Below are 21,300 nucleotides of genomic sequence, written 5' to 3'. Positions count from 1 at the left end.
ATGACCTAATATATAATTTCATGATAGAAGGGTTCTTCTCATGGATTCTAGGGAATGTGAGGATGCTTATTTTACCAGTGAAACTTCACAGATTAATACATTAGGCTATTGTTGGTTAAAGTGTAGCAAAATTAGGGTGTCTACACAATCTTCTCCCCGTCTAAAAAATTTTAAATGAAACCCTAGTCTTTGATAATTAAACAGAACAACTACATTTTTTTCCTTGATAATTAAACACAACAATTACATTTTTTAATACCAATCATGTATCCATCTCTCACATGGAAAGTGCATTAACAATTTCCAATGACTTCACATCACTTTGGCTAGACCTTATTGCTCACTCTACAATAATGCAAACACTGAGGAATCTTGCTGTTTCTTAAGGGCTTAAGCAGACAGAAGAACTTGTCCTGTGAAACAGATAATATGGCTCTCCTCATGCTAAAAAGATGCGAGCTTAGGTTTGGGGGCACCGACCACACAGATGTCGAGGAAACTGTGGATTGGAGTGTATTCGTAATTTGGATATGGCTTCGAAGCTTCCAAATCCTTTTTCTCCAGTTCAAAGCTCATCTGATCACCCTTGATAAAGATGTTGTGAAGGATGGAAATTGGTATGTTGTCGGGATATGTAAGAGCTGCCAAGGGAGAAAGAGAGTAGCTTAATAAACGTAGTAAATATTGAAAAAAAATTGATAACCGCACACGTCTATCGTTTTGATTATGGCACGCCTCTCTTTCTTTTCAAGTTTTGCTGTTTGGCTAATGGGAGCATAGTTACTAGGGGTTCAACTCTAGACGGGTTGGGGCGGGTTGAGGGACAACCTTAGCCCAACCCGGGGTGGCATTACCTCAACCCTAACCTAACCCAACCTGAAACTCGGGTTGAGGAGGGTCAACCCTAACCGAATCGACCTCTAAATTAATCTCACAACCCTAACCCAATTCGTCCAACCCGATTTTCTAAAATGGGTCGCTCGAGGCAATATATATATATATATATATATATATATATATATATATATATATATATATATATATATATATATATATATATATATATATATATAAAGAAACTATGAACCTAAGATATTGATATTACAGATAAAATTAAGGAGAAGGGTATTGGGTTAAGGTTTGGTCAAGTTGCCCAAGGCATCAACCCTAAGCCAACCCGAAATTAAATAGGGTTGGCTATGTCCAACCCAACCTAAGGAAACACCAATGCAACCGAGATGAAATCGGGTTAAAGCCGTTGGGTTCAAGTTCAGACTGACCCAACTTAATCTCACAACCCTGACCCAATTCGTCCAACCCGATTTTCTAAAATGGGTCACTCGAGACAATATATATATATATATATATATATATATATATATATATATATATATATATATATATATATATAGAGAGAGAGAGAGAGAGAGAGAGAGAGAGAAGGGTTGCTGCGCTCGAGAACAGAAACAAGAGGGTGGGGCCATTGGGGGGGTGATCCTAAGCATTCATTTGGAAGGCCCCATCGTGGATGGGGGGCCTACCAAAAATCAGCTCCATTGGATCACCAATGGGTGTCCATTTTGTGGGGCCAAAAATGGACAGATACGGTTTGTCCACAAATCTGTCCATTTTTGGCCCCACAAATGGACACCCTAAGGTGATCCAATGGAGTTGATTTTTGGTGGACACCCTACCCATGAAAGTGCCCATCAAATGAATGCTTTGGATCCCACCCAAAATGTGGCCCCACCCTGTTTCTATGCTCGAGCGCAGCAAATGCATGCTCATGTGTGTATATATATATATATAAGAAACTATGAACCTAAGATATTGATATTACCAATAAAATTAAGGAGAAGGGTATTGGGTTAAGGTTGGGTCGAGTTGCCCAAGGCATCAACCCTAACCCAACCCGAAATTAAATAGGGTTGGCTATGTCCAACCCAACCTAAGGAAACACCAATGCAACCGAGATGAAATCGGGTTGAAGCCGTTGGGTTCAAGTTCAGACTGACCCAAGTTGCATCCTATAACAGTTACAAAGCTCTGGTTAGGCAATAATTCGGAAGGCAAATGTTCAAAATTTTAGAAATGTTAGGAAAGTACTCGGGAGAAATTTCCTTGTATAGAAGTGGTTATTTACTTGTGCATTTTGCAACTAAGTCCGTCACTACAATTTCTTTTGTAATAATTTGGTATATCTTTCAAAATTTATAAATAATATATGAGAAATTGACGAATTATTCGTAAAATAGTACCATTAAAAAAAAACTATTCGTAAAATCATGCTCAATTGAAAAAATGCAAGAATTTTGGGTAACTCGGGAATTTTTAAAGTCTAAAACTGTTGAAGTATAAATGATCAACAGCCAATCACTCCAAAAATGAAGTTGTTAAAGCTGATGTTATTTAATTATTTATTCTTCACCCCCTCTCCTCTCCTCTCTCTCTCACACACACACGTGGCCCCTCTTTTAGGTTGGCCCTACACATGGATTTTTAATATCAAATAGTTGTTGGTTTTTTAACCCAGGGTTTGCCTTGAGGCAGTAGCTGTGATACCATGTGAAACAGCCAATTACTCCAAAAGCTTAGGCTGTTAGAGTTGGTGTTATTTAATTCTTTATACTTCAAAAAAAAACAGGTGCAGACAACAACTTACTAGCCTTTACTATGGTCAGAAAACTGAAAAGAAATTGTGATATTCTTACATTCTGAGAGCTTCACAATTTCTTCTTCGGGGACATGGATCTTCTTCAAAGTCCTTCCAGACTTCTTCTCCCAAGACGCTATCAATTCTAGCTGAGAGATGATGTTTCCTGGTGGCCTATAGATGATGACACGATTGCAAACCCAAGGATCGGTTGCTGCCTTAATCGTGTAAGCCGCCACGTCTTTCTCATCATTCAACACAGCTGAAGAGGAAAATTTTCGTTCCATTAGGCCTTACTAATTAAGAAGAATCTAGCTATAGAAGTATCTATTAATGAAAAAGACTAACACAAGGTCAAAACTCCAATGTTTTGATAAGATGCGTGAAACATCTTATCGTCTAGCATTTAAAAGGCTTTCAGAAGGATTTTACAGTTCTCAAAAAGCTCTTATAAGCCCTTTAAATACTAAACAACAAGATCCTGAGCGCATCTTCTCGAAACAATGAGTGCTGAAATCATTTCCCTAAATAGAAACCATGAAAACACACTGAGATGTTTGTACTAAGTACCTTTGGCTTCCCCACTGCCATAGACTATGGCATCTTCTCTTTCGTCGTGCGGATGAAGCAAATAATCAACAAAGTATGCTCCAAAGGAGTTTGCAGAGACATAGGTGTATGGGATTCCTGCTGCTTCTGTAGCCCTTCTTATCTTCTTCTTGTTCTCAAGGAGAGCTTGAAATGGAGGGAGCCCACTAACCCTATCCACTTCATTCCCAAATTCTGATGGGAGAAACCTCTATAGAACCACATAAATGGAAAATTTAAGACATAAATATTAATACACACACATAGAGAAAGAGGGAGATATGAATACCTTGATGTTACCAGCCTCTTTAATGGCGTCTATGATTTTGATCTGATCTAGATGTTGAGGAACTGCAAGTGTAGATATCACCACATCTACTTGTTTAATCACATAGACCAGCTTTTCATGCTCATCCAAATTTCCCTGTTTTGAAGAAACACTAGTTTCAATCAATTAATTGGGTGCAAAAAATATTAGGCCAAAAAGGGACGAGCTAGACTCATCAACAACTCTAATTAAAAATTTTTAATGATTTTGCAATAGATAGTAATTTTCGCTTTCGTGATTAAGACTAGTTAATCTCCTAGCGTCACAGCTATAAAAATTCTCTCTATAATTTAAAAAATCTTGAAAAATCACAAATTTTTATGCCCCATTTTAAACTTTAAAAATTGATTAATTAAAAAATTAATCTAGAATTTTTTGAATTAAATGTGGTTTTTTAGAATTAAACCCGAATTAAATGTGGATTTGACGATTCCTCGTATGTTATCTCACTCTCGGGAGACATCCAACATTTTATTTTATTTTTGATGGGTAAGGAGACATCCAGCATTGACTGAAAAGGATATTGAAGTGGACAGATCTTAAGTTAGCAATAACATTAACTTAACCATCATTTCGTTGACCATATATTCGTTGTTCTATATGGCAAATGATATGTTCAACCCTTTTTATTTGTCTTTTCTTTATTTTAATGAAAAGCCAAACAGAAAAGATATTCATTTTTTAAGGAAAAGACTTAATCGGGTAGAAATGCTAGAAAAGGGGTGGAAATATCATTTACCATTTGTATAAATATAGATGACAAGTATGGCGATCTTGCCCTGAAAAAGGAAAATGACCATAGAAAACAACAAATCAGCAGGTTAAGACCTCTTTGGGATGTCTTTCTCATCTTAAGACCATAAACTTTGGTTGATAATTCCTCAAATTCGGTTTGGTAATCAAGAACAGAACCAGACTGAGTTAATTTTGACAACGCACCTTGGGGATCTGCATAAGCTGAAGGGCCAAAGCGATGTTTTAGTGCAGCTTCAAATTCAGGCCAAGATCGTAGCTGATTGCTGTTGGACATCCACTAAAACCAGCTTGATGCAGGACCTTCCATATGGAAAGAAACCATCTGAAGTTTCTGATGTTCTGGGGTTTGATGAAAAGTAAAAAACTGGGTAACTTTGAAGAGCCATGACGTCGGATCTCCTCCACTGAATTTGGGAAAATCCAGTTTAACATGGTTCTGGAAAGGCATAGAAAGAACAGAAGAAGGCATATCTCCTTGTTGGAAAGAAGAATTGGATGGGTTTTGGGTGTGTTGGGACTTGGGAAGAAGTGGATGGGTTTTGGTTTTGCTGATTTTTACTGGATTCAAAATTGGATGACAATTTATCCAATTGCTGCTGCATTGGGGGGGAGAATAGCCAAGAAATCCTCTGTCATTTGTGTCTGCATAGCAGTCATTTGAGCGAAAATTTTATCAATGTTAACATCTGGTTGAGAATTTTGTCTAGCTCGAGTTCCATCTGCCATGATCGGAAAACAATGAAAGCACCAGTGATGCTTCTTTAATGAAGAATCTTTTTGATAATGCAATCTGCACTTCTGCAATTAGAAAGAATCAAGAAAAGAAAGGAAAGCCTAGAAGAGAAACAGAGGAAGAGTAGAAAGAGAAAGAAGAAGTTCTGAGTAATTTCTTGATTTGTCCCATCTCAATGAGTACATTTATAGCCTTAGTGTATTCTGTTATTTTCTGTTACAACCATCAACTGTCTTTTGACTCTAGTTACATCATTTTAACCTACTAACTAACTCTAGTTCTAACCCATCTCAGCTGACTTTCCCTCTCCAACTTAAGTCTTGTTTATCTTCAATCCCTCACAAAAGCAGCCATCCATCTTGGCTTGCCTCTGCTCCTTTGATTAGTAATTCGTGTGGTTGGAATCGTTATTTGATCATCAGCAACAGACTGAGTAAAAGATGTATCATATATGCACTCCATCAATTTGATATTATCACTCTTTTATAAAATTATTCTGAGTCTCCTGTACAATATCTGCTAAATGGGAGCCATCAAGACCCCAATGGTTCATTGTTTGTCACTTCAAGAACCTGAATATAAAAACCAAAAAAAAGAACAATACATATGTCGATTCCTTGACGCCTGGAAGGACGCTAAAACTGAACAAAAGAACATTCAGGTTGAAAGGGCTCTGATAAATTAACAGAAAACCCAATAATGGAAATTGAACAGACTTGTAATTCCCTCTAATTTGTAAGTCACTTGTTGTTCCCTTGTCTAGAAATGAGTATTTATTCTTGTATGCAAAATGAATACTTGAGTAATAGTATTATAGTTAGAATCATCTTATAAACTATGGCAAAAGAAATGCTTTTTTTCATGTCGTTGTAAAATATCTTGGGTTTTTTTTTTTTCATTTTGAAGTAAAATAGATCCTATATGATATTTAAAGTTATTTCACTTGATGTAATCCAAATCTAAAAACAAAAGTGCATGAACCATTTCCGAAGAAAAGAAAAATGTTGTGAAAAACCCAGAGCCACAATAAGCAAAACAAAACCCATGATCCCATTAGAGCTATAAAAAGATAAAGTTTCAGCCAAATGTTGTTAAAAATCAGCTGATATGATCAAATATAAACCAATAGATGAATGGAAAGTAATTTCACTTTCGTTAGAAAATGAAACTTTTAAACCAATAGCACACCAAATGGCATAGAAAATGAAACTTTGAAACAAGGGAAAAAGGCTGTCCATTTTCCTTCCATTACTTTAGCTTACAACCAAATAATAACTTTTCTTGTTAGAAAAACATAGGGCTTTACACAGTGCAACAAATGAGCGTCGTCTTGCTTTTTATCTATTTACTGAATAGTCTGTTAAAAAGTAATAAAAAATCAGGAAATGAAAAAACGACAGTAGCAACAAAAAGAGGATGATAATAAAATGCTTTGACTACGGTTGTATGATGTAGCTTAGATATGAAATAGCCAGATCAACCAGACCTATGGGTGAAGTTTTTGAGGTCAAATTACAATCAGGAGCTTGACAACTTTCCCTCTGTAACAGACTTTTCTACTCACCACTTTCTCAATTTAACAATATTATGTTAAAAAAACACCCACAGCCATACAACCAAACATGGAATTTCCTGATGCTTCAAGGTATCACAACAACTAAAAATGCATACAAAGCATCACAAGAACAAACGAAAAATACCCATATAACGGAATTCCACAAAGTCAATGAAGAAACTGAAACCAAGACAAATAAGCACAACTTTTCTTCTGCAAGTGATAAAATAAGCCAAACCCATTTAAGAAACAAACATTACAGTTATGTCCAATCTGAATATAATCCATGGAAAACCCAATGCAATGTATATGTCCCTACTCCCTAGCATGGAGTTGCCAAATATGCTCTGTCAAGAGCTTCCATCATTATGAACCCTTGCCAATCTTCTCCAAGTAAATCTTTTGGATATTCTGCTAGGTTTCTATATATATATCCTAATTGAATCTTTGTAATCTCCTAAGGAAACACTTAATTGATTGTGATCTGTGATTGGGATTCACTATAGTTAATAAATAGAAGCTTGCAATCAACTTTGCAGGTAAATCAAACACTGCAAACTGTACACTTTAAAATCAAGATAACACCCCAAAATAAGCAGGAAAAATTAATAAATAAAATAAAAAAGTATAAAAATACATACCGCAAATTTCACCAATTACTCAATAAAAAAATCGAACTGCAAAGGGAATAATTGTGGGCACCAATTACTCATAAGAGACCAGGTGCTTGCACTTGGGCGGACGAGGTGCACTTCGGACCTTCCAAATTCGTAATCAGGCACGAACCTTTTGTATCTCTGATTATCCATTGCAACAGAGCATAGTATGGGTTACAGGGCTGACTTCCCTGGATGGCGACTCTTCTTTGTTTCAGGTACGTCTCGAATCTGGGTTAGTCCCCGAATCGAGATGTATCTTACCTTACATCGTCACTCATGCTGTGAGGGGCACTCTTTCTAGAGTTCCTGGTAGAGCTCTCCTTCACGTGGATGATCTAGAGACTTTTGAAGACTCGTCCCTCATCTCTCTCTAGGATCGGGGTCCACAGTATGGTGTATTGTCACTCGGATGTTATGGAGGTTCATAGTTTTGATGGCCTAATACTTGTGAGAATGACTGTATTTATAGGGTTTTAAACACTCAGAAACTCTCATTATACTTAGGAACCACTAATTATACCTAGGAACCACTATTTACCATTATGTAGTGGTTCCAAGCTATAAATAGTGGTTCCAAGGTATAAATAGTGGTTCCAGAGTAGAAATATTGCTTCACACAATCTAATAGTACTTCATTAGGTGTCAACGTTGTAATGAATTTATGAACAATGGGTTAAATAGTTTTCTAAACACTCGAATGTTAGGTGGTTCATAGTTTAGATGGCCTAACACTTGTGAGAATGATTGTATTTATAGGGTTTTAAACACTCAAAACTACTCATTATACCTAGGAACCACTAATTATACTTAGGAACCACTAATTATACCTAGGAACCACTATTTACCATTATGTAGTGATTCCGAGGTATAAATAATGGTTCCAGAGTAGAAATATTGCTTCACACAATCTAGTAGTGCTTCATTGGGTGTCAATGTTGCAATGAATTTATGAACAATGGGTTAAATAGTTTTCTAAACACTCGAATGTTATTGTGGTTCATAGTTTAGATGGCCTAATACTTGTGAGAATGACTATATTTATATGGTTTTAAACACTCAGAAGTACTCATTATACCTAGGAACCACTAATTATACTTAGGAACCACTAATTATACCTAGGAACCACTATTTACCATTATGTAGTGGTTCCAAGCTATAAATAGTGGCTCCAGAGTAGACATATTGCTTCACACAATCTAATAGTACTTCATTGGGTGTCAATATTGCAGTGAATTTATGAACAATGGGTTAAATAGTTTTCTAAACACTCGAATGTTATGGTGGTTCATAGTTTAGATGGCCTAATACTTGTGAGAATGACTGTATTTATAGGGATTTAAACACTCAAAAGCACTCATTATACCTAGGAACCACTAATTATACTTAGGAACCACTAATTATACCTAGGAACCATTATGTAGTGGTTCCAAGCTATAAATAGTGGGTTCAAAGGTATAAATAGTGGTTCCAGAGTAGAAATATTGCTTCACACAATCTAATAGTACTTCATTGGGTGTCAATATTGCAATGAATTTACGAACACTTGTATGACGAAATGGTGGAAAGGTCGACCTGCAGGTCAACCTGTAATTGGTCTTCCTACCTGTTTGGTCAAATGTTGAAAAGGTCGACCTATCAAGGCAAATTCCTACCTGTTGGTACATATGCTATAAAGGTCGACCTATTATGGCAAATTCGCACCTGTTTGCGAAGAATGTAAAAAGGTCGACCTTCAGGTGTGACCCATACAATACTATTTGCATTGTATTCCATTAGGTCACCCTGTGGAAATGATATTTTAGGCACAACCTATTTGCATTGTGGCTTATCTAATGGACGGTTTGGATCATCCTATGGTGTGACCCGTACAATACTTTTTTGAAAAATGCTGGAGTATATGGGTTTACACCATATAAAAACTCTTTCTCATGAAGAAACAATATAGGTTTTCCCTACCACTTAGTCGAAAGTCAAAAGTATTTATGTAATTGAACACAATTTGTAGAAGGGCAGTGAAAAATTCACGTTGTATTTTTCAAAATGGACAATACAGCCCACACCATAGGATGATCCAAACCGCCCAATTGATGGGCCACAACATAAATAGGTTCTGCCCCAAAAATTAGTTCCATAGATGATCCCAATCGTCCAATCTATAGAAGTTTCCATAATCTAAGTCCCTCTTTAGATTGGATGGTTAGAATCAACCTATGGAAATGATTTTTGGAGCACAACCTATTTACGTTGTGGCCCATCAATTGGGCGGTTTGGATCATCCTATGGTATGGGCTGTATAGTCTGTTTTGAAAAATATGGGTTGGATTCATCCTAGAAAGGAGCTGTACAATGGAGTTTTACGAAAGGCAAGACTATCAACACTTGGTATGGGGAAGAAGAATCTAAAAAAGCTTAATAGGGTTTGTAAAATACATTGGGATCTATTTTTAAAAAAGGTGGAGGGAAAAGCAACTCAACGGCATTCTTGTCTTTAAACATGCCTTCGGATGCGTTTCACGCCTTTTTGAGAATTTAGCCAACTCAACCCTTTTTTGTAGGAAAGAACATTGTACTTGTTGCCTTTTTTGAGGGAAATGATATTTACGCCCCTTTTATCAATTTTTCTGACATAAAGTACATGAGCCCCCTTTTTGCCATTGATACACTGACGCTGGGTGTCCCTGGTGATGAAAAGGGGCGTAAATATCACTTCCCTTTTTTTGTAGCCCAACTCCAGATTAACATCAATCCAAGACATTATAATATTAGACCTTTGCATTGTCATATTAACCAAACTACCCCAAACCTGCTTGCTTAAGAAAGGTCTCACGTAATGTCAGATTTATTCTTTCTCTTTCCTCGAACTCCTCATCCCTGCTATTTGATAAAGACACACCTATTGCTCTAAACTCTATTGTCTGAGTATAGATATCATTTTTTGGGCTATCCGAATACCCGATTTGAGATTTACAAAAGATCTCTTATCGGAAGAAATCAAAAGCACTCTCTCTCCATTTCTTATTTTACATCATCTCTCTGGTTCATCAGTGGTATCAGTTTATTTGGAAAAAGGAAAATGAAATTGCCATTTTGATCATTGCAATAGAAAAGCTACGAATAAATTACAATAGCACAGAATAATAACTATGCTAGATTAAAGGGATTTTACTGCCGGTTTAATAGAAAAGTGGTGCTGAAATATAGAAATTGGTAGTACATACACACATGATGCCTGTGTATTTTTTTTTGTATTAAGTGGTCATTGAGAGGATATACATAGAAGATGGGTGTATTGAAACAAAAAAATACTCAAACCTAAACAAATGGGTAATGAAAGTAAAAAATACTGAAAACTTAGTGAAGAATGAATGAATTACCAAAGAAGACCGAGAGCACAAAAGAAACCCACCACTGGGCACTGGCGCTCACAATATAGTAGAGAGAGGGAGAGATAATCTTAAACGAATTACTCTCTTTTAAGGATAGGGAATAAGATACGTATTTAATTGGAGACGGACGGTTTTGGAAAGCTGAGGAGATGCTTTAGCTGTGGGAAGGCCATAAGTCTTGCAATGATTTTTGTAAATGAGAAAACAAGGTAAGTTACCTACACACTAGCTTAAAATATAGTGGGGGCCCACATTGTTTGGGTGATCCAAACCATTCATTTGAATGGTCCTCACATAGATAGGGTGTCCACAAAAAATCAAATCAATAGGATCATCCCAACCATTCAAACTATGGAGGCAACAAATGGACTAATTTGTGAAGGTTTATACACGTCCATTTTACCTCCACAAATCATAGGGTTGGGATGATCCTATGGATCTGATTTTTTGTGGACACCCTATCTATGTGAGGACCATTCAAATGAATGGTTTGGATCACCCAAACAATGTGGGCCCCCACTGTATTTTAAGCTAGTGTGTAGGTAACTTACCTACACAAGTGTGTAGGAAATGTTTTCTCTTTGTAAATATATAAATCGTTTGGAAAGTTGAAGAGACAGACGTTTTAGGGGTGGAAAGTCTCGCTTTTAAAAATAGTAAATATATGATAAGAAGAAGGGAAATCTCGAGGGGAAAGAGAGAGAAAATCTCATGAGAAAATCTCGAAAATAATGCTAACACGTAAGCATGAATGAACAGGTGATATATCGCCAGAAGAGGAGAGCAACTCTCTAAATTATCGGGTGGAGATATTATCTCTGTAGGTGAGATGAAATAGGGGATGACTCGTAAGCAAAGTCTTTTAAAAACTTAGAAAATATAAGGCTATAATAAAGGGAGGAGAAAAGTTAGGCGATATTTTGTGGAAATCCCAAAAGATATATCGCCAGAAGAGGAGAGAAAATCTGTAAATTATCGGGTGGAGATTTTATGTCTTTAGGTGAGACGAAATAGGGGGATGACACGTAAGCAAAGTTTTTTAAAAACTTAGAAAATATAAGGTAAGACTAAAGGGGAGGTTGACACGTCAGCTTCAATGAACAGTAAATAGGCGTTCCTCCTTTTATATATATATATATATATATATATATATATATATATATATATATATGAGTTAAGTGAAGCTACACATACGTGTAGCTAACTTAGCTACACCACCGGCTTAAAATACAGTGGGCCCACATTGTTTGGGTGATCCAAACCATTCATTTGATAGACCCTCACATTGATAGGGTGTGCCCAAAAAATCAGCTCCATAGGATCATCCCCACCCTTCAAACTGTGGAGGCAAAAATGGACAGATTTGTGAAGGTTTTTACGCGTCCATTTTTGCCTCCACAAATCGTATGGTTGGGATGATCCTATAGAGCTGATTTTTTTAGCACACCCTATCTATATGAGGGCCCATCAAATGAATGGTTTGCATCACCCAAACAATGTGGGGCCCACTGTATTTTAAGCCGTTGGTGTAGCTAAGTTAGCTACACGTATGTGTAGCTGCACTTTTCTATATATATATATATATATATATATATATATATATATATATATATATATATATGAGGAAACTGTTGGTGCGCTTAAGCTCACCATAAGTTTGGTGAGCTTAAGCGCCCAATCACATGGGGGCCCACTTTGTTAGGATGATCCAAAGCATTCATTTGAAAGTCCCTTGCATAGATGGGGGGTGTACCAAAAATCAGCTCCATAGGATCATCCTAACCCCTCCATTTGTGGAGGACAAAAATGGACAGACACAAATCTGCCCATTTTTTGTCCTCCACAAATGGAGGGGTTAGGATGATCCTATGGAGCTGATTTTTGCTACACCCCCTATCTATCATAAGGCCTTGCAAATGAATGGTTTGGATCACCACAGAACATGTGGGACCCATGTATTGGGGAGCTTAAGCGCACCATAAGTTTGGTGCGCTTAAGCTCACCAACAGTTTCCTCTATATATATATATATGAGGTATCGCGCAGCCTGAGCAGTCCACTAAATACACGATCTGCCATGTTGTTTGAGTCATCCAACCCATTCATTCTATAGCAACTAACATAGATAGGGTGTCGCTAAGAAATCATCTCTATAGGATCATGGTAACTGTTGATTTGTGGACTTTTAGAATGGACGGCTAGAAAGTGGGCTTCTACAGATCGAGTGGTTAGGATGATTGTATGAAGATGGTTTGTTAGGAACACCCTATCTATGTGAGGTTCTATGGAATGAATGGGTAGGATGTGTCAAACAACATGGAGATGGTGTGTTTATATTGGCTTGCTCAGGCTGAGCTATAGCTCAGAAACTCGCTCTCTCTCTCTCTCTCACACACACACACATATATATGAGAAATTATATGATGGCCGACCATAAAGTCACGAGAAGGTGGTACGATGGAAGTACCATCCTTGATATTTGATCCAACAGCGGCATCTTAAAAAGTGCACTACTATTGGATCAAATACCAAGGGTGGTACAAATTTGACGTACTTCACGGTTGGGCACCGTATAAAATCTCTCTCTCTCTCTCTCTCTCTCTCTCTCTCTCTCTCTATATATATATATATATATATATATATATATATATATATATATATATATATATAAGGAAAAAGTTTCTGAGGTATCGCGTAGCCTGAGCAGCCCTCTATATACGCCATCTCCCATGTTGTTTAACTCACCCAATCCGTTCATTCTATAGGACATACCATAGGTAGGGTGTCCCTAAGAAATCATCACCATATGATCATGGTAGCTCTTGATTTGTGGAGTTTCAGAATGGATTGCTAGAAAGTGGGCTTCCATAGATCAAATGGTTATGATGATAGTATGGAGATGGTTTGTTAGGAACACGCTATCTATGTGCATGAGCTTCTATGGAATGAATGCGTAGGATGAGTCAAACAACATGGAGATGGTGTATTTATAGTGGCTTGCTCAGACTGAGCTATAGCTCAGAAACTTCGCCCCCTGTATCTATTATAATAAAGAGGAACGACTATTTTACTGTTCATTCATGCTTACGTGTCAGCCTCCCCTTTCGTCTTACCATATATTTTCTACGTTTTTAAGAAACTTTGCTTGCGTATCAGCCCCCCTTTCGTCTTACCTCGAGAGAGAAAATCTCCTCCTGATATTTTCGACATTTTTCTCTCGATATTTTCTCTCTCTCTTTCTCTCTTGAGATTTCCGTTTGGTATCCCCATCTAAAAACGCTCAGCGATACGGGATAAAATCTCGGGAGATTTTGGGAAGAAAAAAAAATCTTTGAAACCCTCTCTCTGCATCTCTTCACCGGATTTCCCGTCCTTCCCCATCTCTCTACGCATCCTTCATCAATACCCTCTTCACTGCCCTACTTTCTCTAACCAAGCCCTAAACAATAAACCGGATTTTCCTTTTTTTTTTGAAATGGCAATAATAATATATAGCAAATTTAGGAGGCCGAGATGGACCACCCATATCTACAATAGGAAGCAAGAAAGACACAGGAACGAAGAAAAAACAAAATACAGAGAAAACCCTTATCAGGGAGGAAGGTGGTCGAACCACAGAATAGAACCACCGGAGACACCACGCTTAGCTAGCGCATCCGCTTTTTCATTTGCTGATCTTCTAACATGTTGAAAGCCGATAGCGGACCCCGCAGTTAAGTCCTCAATCTCATCAAAAATGGAAAGAAATCTCCACGGAGGAGCCACATCACCTTTCAGCCAACGAATCACATTTAGCGAATCACCCTCAACAATGGTCTGATCCATCAACCTTCTATCAATATTCAAAATGCCACAATGTGCCGCCCTTACTTCCGCATCTGAGGAATCAGACACACCAATAGAGCCGTAGTATGCCCACATAACATCCCCCTTATCATTGTGACAAACCCCTCCCACTCCTGCCGGACCCGGATTGCCGGAACTTGCACCATCGAAATTAACCTTATACATGTTTTGAGCAGGGGGCTTCCACCTATGCAAAATAAGATCTCTGCGCTCAACACTAAAGCACACCTCCCGCCAACCTTCCCAAAGATCAAAAGCCGATACAAACCGAAAGGATGGGAGGCATCTCACCCAAGATATAACCAAGGTGATGATCTTCAAGTAAATCCAATGAGGATTCATGGCTTTCCCCTCAAAGACTCTAGAGTTCCTCTCCTTCCATATAGACCACCACGTAGCAAGTAAACAAAAATTCCACAAGGTTTTTCCTTTTTCCTTCCAAGGAACCCCTCCCCATTGGTGCAATAGCGACGGAATAGATTTTGGAAAAACCCAACAAATCCCAAATCGCATGAAGATGAAATGCCATATGAGCCTAGTGAACGAACAATGCATAAACAAGTGATCCACAGATTCCCCATCATGCAGACATAGTGGGCAATGATCAATAAGCCACATACCACGGTTTCTCAGAAAATTGATAGTTTGTATTCTATCACGACAAACCGCCCAACCAAAGATACAAACTCTAGGTGGGCAATTAAATTTCCATACCTTTGCCGAACATGAAGGGTTAGAAATGGGCATAATACTTTTATAGAAAGATTTAACTGAGAAAGTCCCAGAAGGTTCCTCAATCCAAAGCCTTTTATCCTCCCCATTCCTTTTAATGTAACAACCCGCAAGAAGGGCCCGCAGGCTAGAGACCAATTCCACCTCCCACTCAAAAAATGATCTTCTAAACCCAGGGTTCCACACAAGAACACCCTCATTCCACTCAAAGCAATCGCTAACAAAGGCCTCCCTATTTGAAGCCATATTGAATAATCTCGGAAATCGACACTTAAAGGACACATCCCCACACCACACATCCTGCCAGAAAGATATTCTATCACCCCTATACACTCTAAATCTAACCTTTAACTTGAAAAGAGAAGAGATTTTTAGAATGTCTCTCCAAACCGACAACCCTTTTTTTTCAAACAAGTCCAAGGATTCCCATCTCCCCATATCACATCCATACTTACTTCTAATGACCTTGACCCACCAACGATCATGCTCATCCCCAAATCTCCATAACCATTTACCCAAGAGCGCATGATTAAAATCTCTAATTCTCCTGATACCCAAACCACCCAACTTGATGGGTATACAAACCTCATCCCATTTGACCAAAGCAATTCCTCTCTTATCCTCATTCCCACCCCACAAAAATCTCCTCTGAATCTGTTCAATCCTGAGGGAGACACTAACAGGGCATTTAAATAAAGACATGAAGTATATAGGTATATTGGATAATACTGCCTTAACCAGCACAAGCCTACCACCACGAGAAACAAGATTCCTTTTCCATGAACCTAATCTTCTCTCGATCCTCTCAACTATAGGAACCCACATGTCTTTATTCGGTCTACCAACCCCTAAAGGAAGGCCCAAATATGAGGAAGGCAATGTGTCCAGCTGACATCCCAGAATCACAGCAATTTCCAGAGCCCTCTCCTCAGGAATATTCAAAGCAAAAATTTTAGACTTGTGGAAATTAGATTTTTGGCCTGAAATAAGCTCATAGCATCTCAAAATGGCTTTTAAGTTTCTCACTTGCCCAATCTCCGGCTCACAAAATAATAATGTATCATCAGCAAATTGCAAGTGGGAGACCTCCACCTCCTCCAAGCCGATCCTGAATCCTCTAAAAAGATCAAGACCGCTTCCCTTCGCCAGTAACCTACTAAGGGTTTCCGCCACAATGATAAACAAGAAAGGGGATAAAGGATCCCCTTGTCTAAGCCCTCTAGACGACTTGAAGAAACCCTTTGGAGATCCATTAATGAGAATAGAAAACCAAGCAGATGACACACAATTCTTCATCCACGAACGCCATAGACATCCGAATCCCATACGCTGAAGAGAGTAATCCATACATCCCCAATCCACTCTATCATAAGCTTTCTCCATGTCCAACTTACACAAGATGCCTTGCTTACGAAGTTTGCGATATGAGTCAATAGCCTCATTTGCAATCAAGGAGCAATCTAAAATTTGTCTTTTTTCTACGAAAGCACATTGATAATCCGATATGATTGATGGAAGTACCCTTTTTAAGCGATCCGCTAAAACTTTAGCCAAAACCTTATAAAGGCATCCCACAAGACTGATAGGCCTAAACTCTGATATCCTGCTAGCACCTTCCACCTTAGGAATTAGAGTAATGAAAGTAGCCCCCGAACCTCTATCCAACTCCATTCCTTGATGGAACTCATGAAAAAATACCACTAGGTCACCCTTGACATATTCCCAACAAGATTGGAAAAATGCCAAACAAAAGCCATCCGGCCCGGGAGCCTTATCTCTACTCAAAGAGAAAACAGCCCTCTCAATCTCGTCGACCTCAAACGGATCCTCCAATTTCCTACTCTGATCACATTCTAAATGATTAAAATCCACCCCCTCCGGAATAGGCTTCAATATACCATCTGATGTATATAAGGCATTATAAAAGCTCAATATAGCACTCGAAATATCTTCCTTTCCGGAAACCACCGCCCCGTCCACCATCAATGAGACAATCCTATTACCCCTTCTTCTAGCACTAGCCATAGCATGAAAGTAAGCTGTATTTTTATCACCTTCCTTCAGCCACTTGACCCTCGACTTTTGCCTCCAGGATATCTCTTCATGTAGAAGAATACTTTTATGTTCTTCACGAAGACGCCCCAATTCCTCCCTAGAAACAATGTTCCCCAATCCCTCTTCCTCTAAATCTCCTAGTTCTACAATCCTACTTTCCAACCAATTCTTTCTGCAAGAGTCAGACCCTCTTTTCTCCTTAATCCATTCCTTCAACATCTTCTTAACAAATCTCAATTTTCTCCCTATTCTAACGTCTGCAGGCCCCTCAAAATTTTCAGAGGCCCACCATTTTCCCATCCTTTCTTCCATATTCGGATCCTGGAGCCATGCAATCTCAAATCGAAAAGGTGGGGGCCCCCAAGATTCTAACCTCGGATCCAGAAGAATAGGACAGTGATCTGAAACCGAATGAACCAGGGATTTTTGTATCACCTCAGGAGTCAAGCACATCCACAGTGGACATACAAGGAAGCGATCAATCCTACTATGACTCTCCCCTCTATTCCACGTGAAACGAGCCCCAGATAATGGAAGATCGATTAACTCATGCTTAGAAATGAAATCAGCGAACAAGACCATATTTCTATTAGACCTCGTGCAATCCACCCTTTCACACGCAAATCTAATTTCATTAAAGTCTCCACCTAAACACCAAGGATGGGACCATCGCGCCCTAATCCCATCTAACTCCCCCCATAACAACCTTTTCTCCACCCTTTGAGAAGGCCCATAGATCCCAGAGAAAACAACCCTCACCGTGTCTTCCACCCTTTCCAGAACAACAGACAAGGAGAACCTACCCTTCCATTCCTCGACCACATTCCAATAAGACTCCTCCCAAGCAACCAAAATCCCCCCAGAAAGGCCAATTGAACCCACAAAAGAGAAGCTCCACTGACCTGTGAGACCAATACTCTGAACAGTAACCTTATCAATAACCTCTAATTTGGTTTCTTGTAGACATACAAGACTCGGTTTACATCTTTTAACCATTTCCTTCACTTGAGCTCTCTTCGCCAAAGAACCCAATCCATTTACATTCCATGATAACGTCTTCATAAGGAAACAATTTTCACGTACTTTCTCCCCTTTCTCCCTGACTTGACACTCCTCAATGGAGAACTCTTCTCACCTCCCTCACTCTTCTTACCTCCCTCACTCTTCTTATCCCCATAATTAACACCCGATTTCAATCTAGCCAACTCTCGGAGTGACTTCTTCGAAGAATCACCCCTGTGAGACTCGTTAACCTCTCCCCCAACCATATCCCTTAATTCAATCGACCGAATCATACCACGAAACTCCGGTAATGGTCCGAGGTATCTTAACCCCACCTTCCCACTAACATCTATCACCTTATCCACTGCCCTCTCCAGTAGCTCCATGTTACCCTCAGACCCCTCAACCCCCTCTATCTCCTCGGGACTATTGGAATTTTCCCGGCCCAACAAAGCCCTCTTATCAAGATGCGCATAACAAGAAGGAATAGGAGAGGATAGCAAGCAATGGTTTGGGACATCCATACCCAAAGACTCACTGATTTCGTCCTCTACATAGAAACCCATTTTTGTGCCCTGCATATTTGGATAAGGAAAAGACACCTCATTGCCACGAAATGAAAACAAAGAGTTGATACCTTTGGGGGAGTTGAAGCCAAGACTACAACCATCGCATTCCAGTTGTGATTGATTGACTTGAAATATTTTCATTAACCCACCAATACCTGGTAAGATAGGATCTTCTACGGCACTTGTGGTGCTTTTCTCTCCCGCTCGGTCCAGGCTGAACTGTACAGAGTGCTCTGAGTTACCCAACCCATCATTAATTCTCCGGAAAACCAATTCTGAAGGGATAATCCTCCGAGAGTATTCCTCACACCCTCCCCTCAAAGCAATGTTAGAATCTTCCCTACGACTCACCGATGTTCGCCTTAATTCAGCGTCACTTGAAGAGACACTATCCACTGCTCTTGAATCAGCCCTCCATTCTTCCAGGCTAATTTCATTGCCAGCAACACCATGCAAATCTGCCCCAAAGTTTATGCTCCCTTGATCTGGTGACATGTCAATCAAGGGCGGGCCATCAGCAATGTTGCAAAATTTCCTAGTAATTGGCATTTGTCTTAAAGGTGTAACAGGCCCACAACCTCTCCCTGAGTTGTTCTCCACCAGTCCAATAATATTCTCCACCAGCAGGTTCAAATGTCTTCTAAGCCCATTAATATGTCCACTGATTTGATCATCTGGCAAGCCCACCATCCTAGCGTCAATCAAGTCAACCCCCCTACCTCTGTCAACACCAGACGTCTGACCTTCCAGAAACTCCAGCCCACTCCCTTCCACTCTTTCCTCACCACAAATTTGGGAAATTTGATTTGCAAATTCTGCGCTATCGTGCGCCCCCCTGCTATCGTGTGCCTCCCCGCTATCGTGCACCACCCTATTCCTTCCAGCCCAATCCATGCTAACCTGCTCCTCCTCCCCACTACCAGACTGTTTTTCCGAACATCCATCAGCCCCAAACCCATCCTCATCATCATCCGAGCTGAATTGAGTGGAATATGTCTTCCCCCCATCCACCTTTTTGCGCGCCGACTCCATTTCGCATTTCACCCACATTGTTGCTCCGTCGATGCCTACCGGAAAAGCCACCACGACTGGGCAGCCATAGCTTGTGGCAATCCGAACTTTGGCCCACTGATATCCTCTAGCAGCTTTGCAGGAATCATCCATCTCAATTACCCTACCAATCCTCTTCCCGATGTTTCTGAAATTCTCCACACACCAAGCTTGAGGTGGAATTCCAGAAATGAACCACCACTCCACCCTTGTCAGATTCTCAAACTTCTTCGACCAAGAGCTCAATTCAACAAATGGCGAATTTCTAGCAGTAAACCAGGCTATCTTCGATTGCTCAAGAGCAGATTCTGCCTTTAAAACAATCATAACTTCCCTTTCATCTATTTTGTAAACTTTAACAGCCCCTTCTGCAACTTTCCTTTCAAACAACCAAGCTTCCAAAGCCTGAACATTGCCAGACCATCCTTCCCCGATTTTGCCCCACAAACTACGTTCTGTTCCTTTCAAAGAGACCAATGGAAGAACCGCTCCATTGTCCGGCTCGCCAAAGACAATATTCAAAGGAGTTTTCCTACTGCCAGACTCAGGCTTATCAATCCCTTCGATACTCCCACTACTTGATGCATTCAATGCGTTGGTCTTTGGTTTTGTCGGACTCGTATCGACATTGCAGTCATACGACGACCAGATCTTCCCGCATTGCCAACACTCAACCCTTCTCTTGAAATTGTAGAACCCGCACTTGCAGCACTGCCAGTCTCCCCTCAGCTGTTCCACTCTCTTCTTTCCTATTCTATCTATTCTCTTCTCCCTGCGATTCTTCTGCTTCGCCCAAGGAACCACCATTCTCTTCTCCCCCCTTTTTTCTTCCGCAGCACAATGGAGGGAATGGGTTTTATGGCCTAGAATAGAGGGAAACAATGAAGGTTGAAAAAGATGGTGGTAGGAGGTGGAACGGCTGAGAAGGGGAAGAAGGAAATCTGCAGAGGTGGCTGAGGGTGGAGGTAGGTGGTGAAATGGGTTTATAAAAGATCAAAAATGGGAGAGGTTAAAATGAAATGGGTTTTGTGGTGGTAAGGGTGGTTGATTTGGGTAGGGAGGTCGGATTTAATGGTGGCTGCAAAAAGGAGGGGAAGAAGAGGTAAGATGATGGTGATGATGAGGTGGCCGGTCGGTGGAGGTAGAGATGAAGATGAGGCGGTGGAGGTGGTCGTCGGTTCGAGGCGCAGAAATTGCAGTGGTGGTGGTGATCGGTGGTGGTGAAAAAAAAAAAGTGGCGGTGGTAGTGATGGTGGCTCAAGGTGGGTGGGGATCAAGCTCTGCCACCAACAAGAAATTCATGAGGCAGGATGGCTCAAGATGGGTGTCCGATCCTCAGATCCACATCTTGTGCTCACCAAGATATGTAATTTCTTTTGATGTACCCAC

General features: G+C 39.7%; 1 protein-coding gene across 1 annotated transcript; it reads right to left on the bottom strand.

Moving 5' to 3' along the window:
* Window positions 1-294: 294 nt before the first annotated feature.
* Window positions 295-4,599, bottom strand: LOC143888824 (isoeugenol synthase 1-like). The gene is made up of 5 exons (XM_077393220.1): window positions 4,509-4,599; window positions 3,531-3,694; window positions 3,224-3,452; window positions 2,712-2,915; window positions 295-641 (listed from the first exon to the last, which is right to left on the bottom strand). Exons 1-5 carry the CDS (start codon window positions 4,597-4,599, stop codon window positions 445-447), a joined length of 885 nt encoding a protein of 294 aa, XP_077249335.1. The 3' UTR covers window positions 295-444.
* Between the last annotated feature and the right edge of the window lie 16,701 nt (window positions 4,600-21,300).

The sequence above is a fragment of the Tasmannia lanceolata genome, unplaced genomic scaffold (genome assembly GCF_043159265.1).
Source record: "Tasmannia lanceolata isolate RefF3 unplaced genomic scaffold, GAP_Taslan_0.1 ptg000012l, whole genome shotgun sequence".
NCBI classification, from domain to species: Eukaryota; Viridiplantae; Streptophyta; class Magnoliopsida; order Canellales; family Winteraceae; genus Tasmannia; species Tasmannia lanceolata.
The sequence above is the reverse complement of the archived record's forward strand: the minus strand, read 5'-3'. Positions and strand labels throughout refer to the sequence as shown.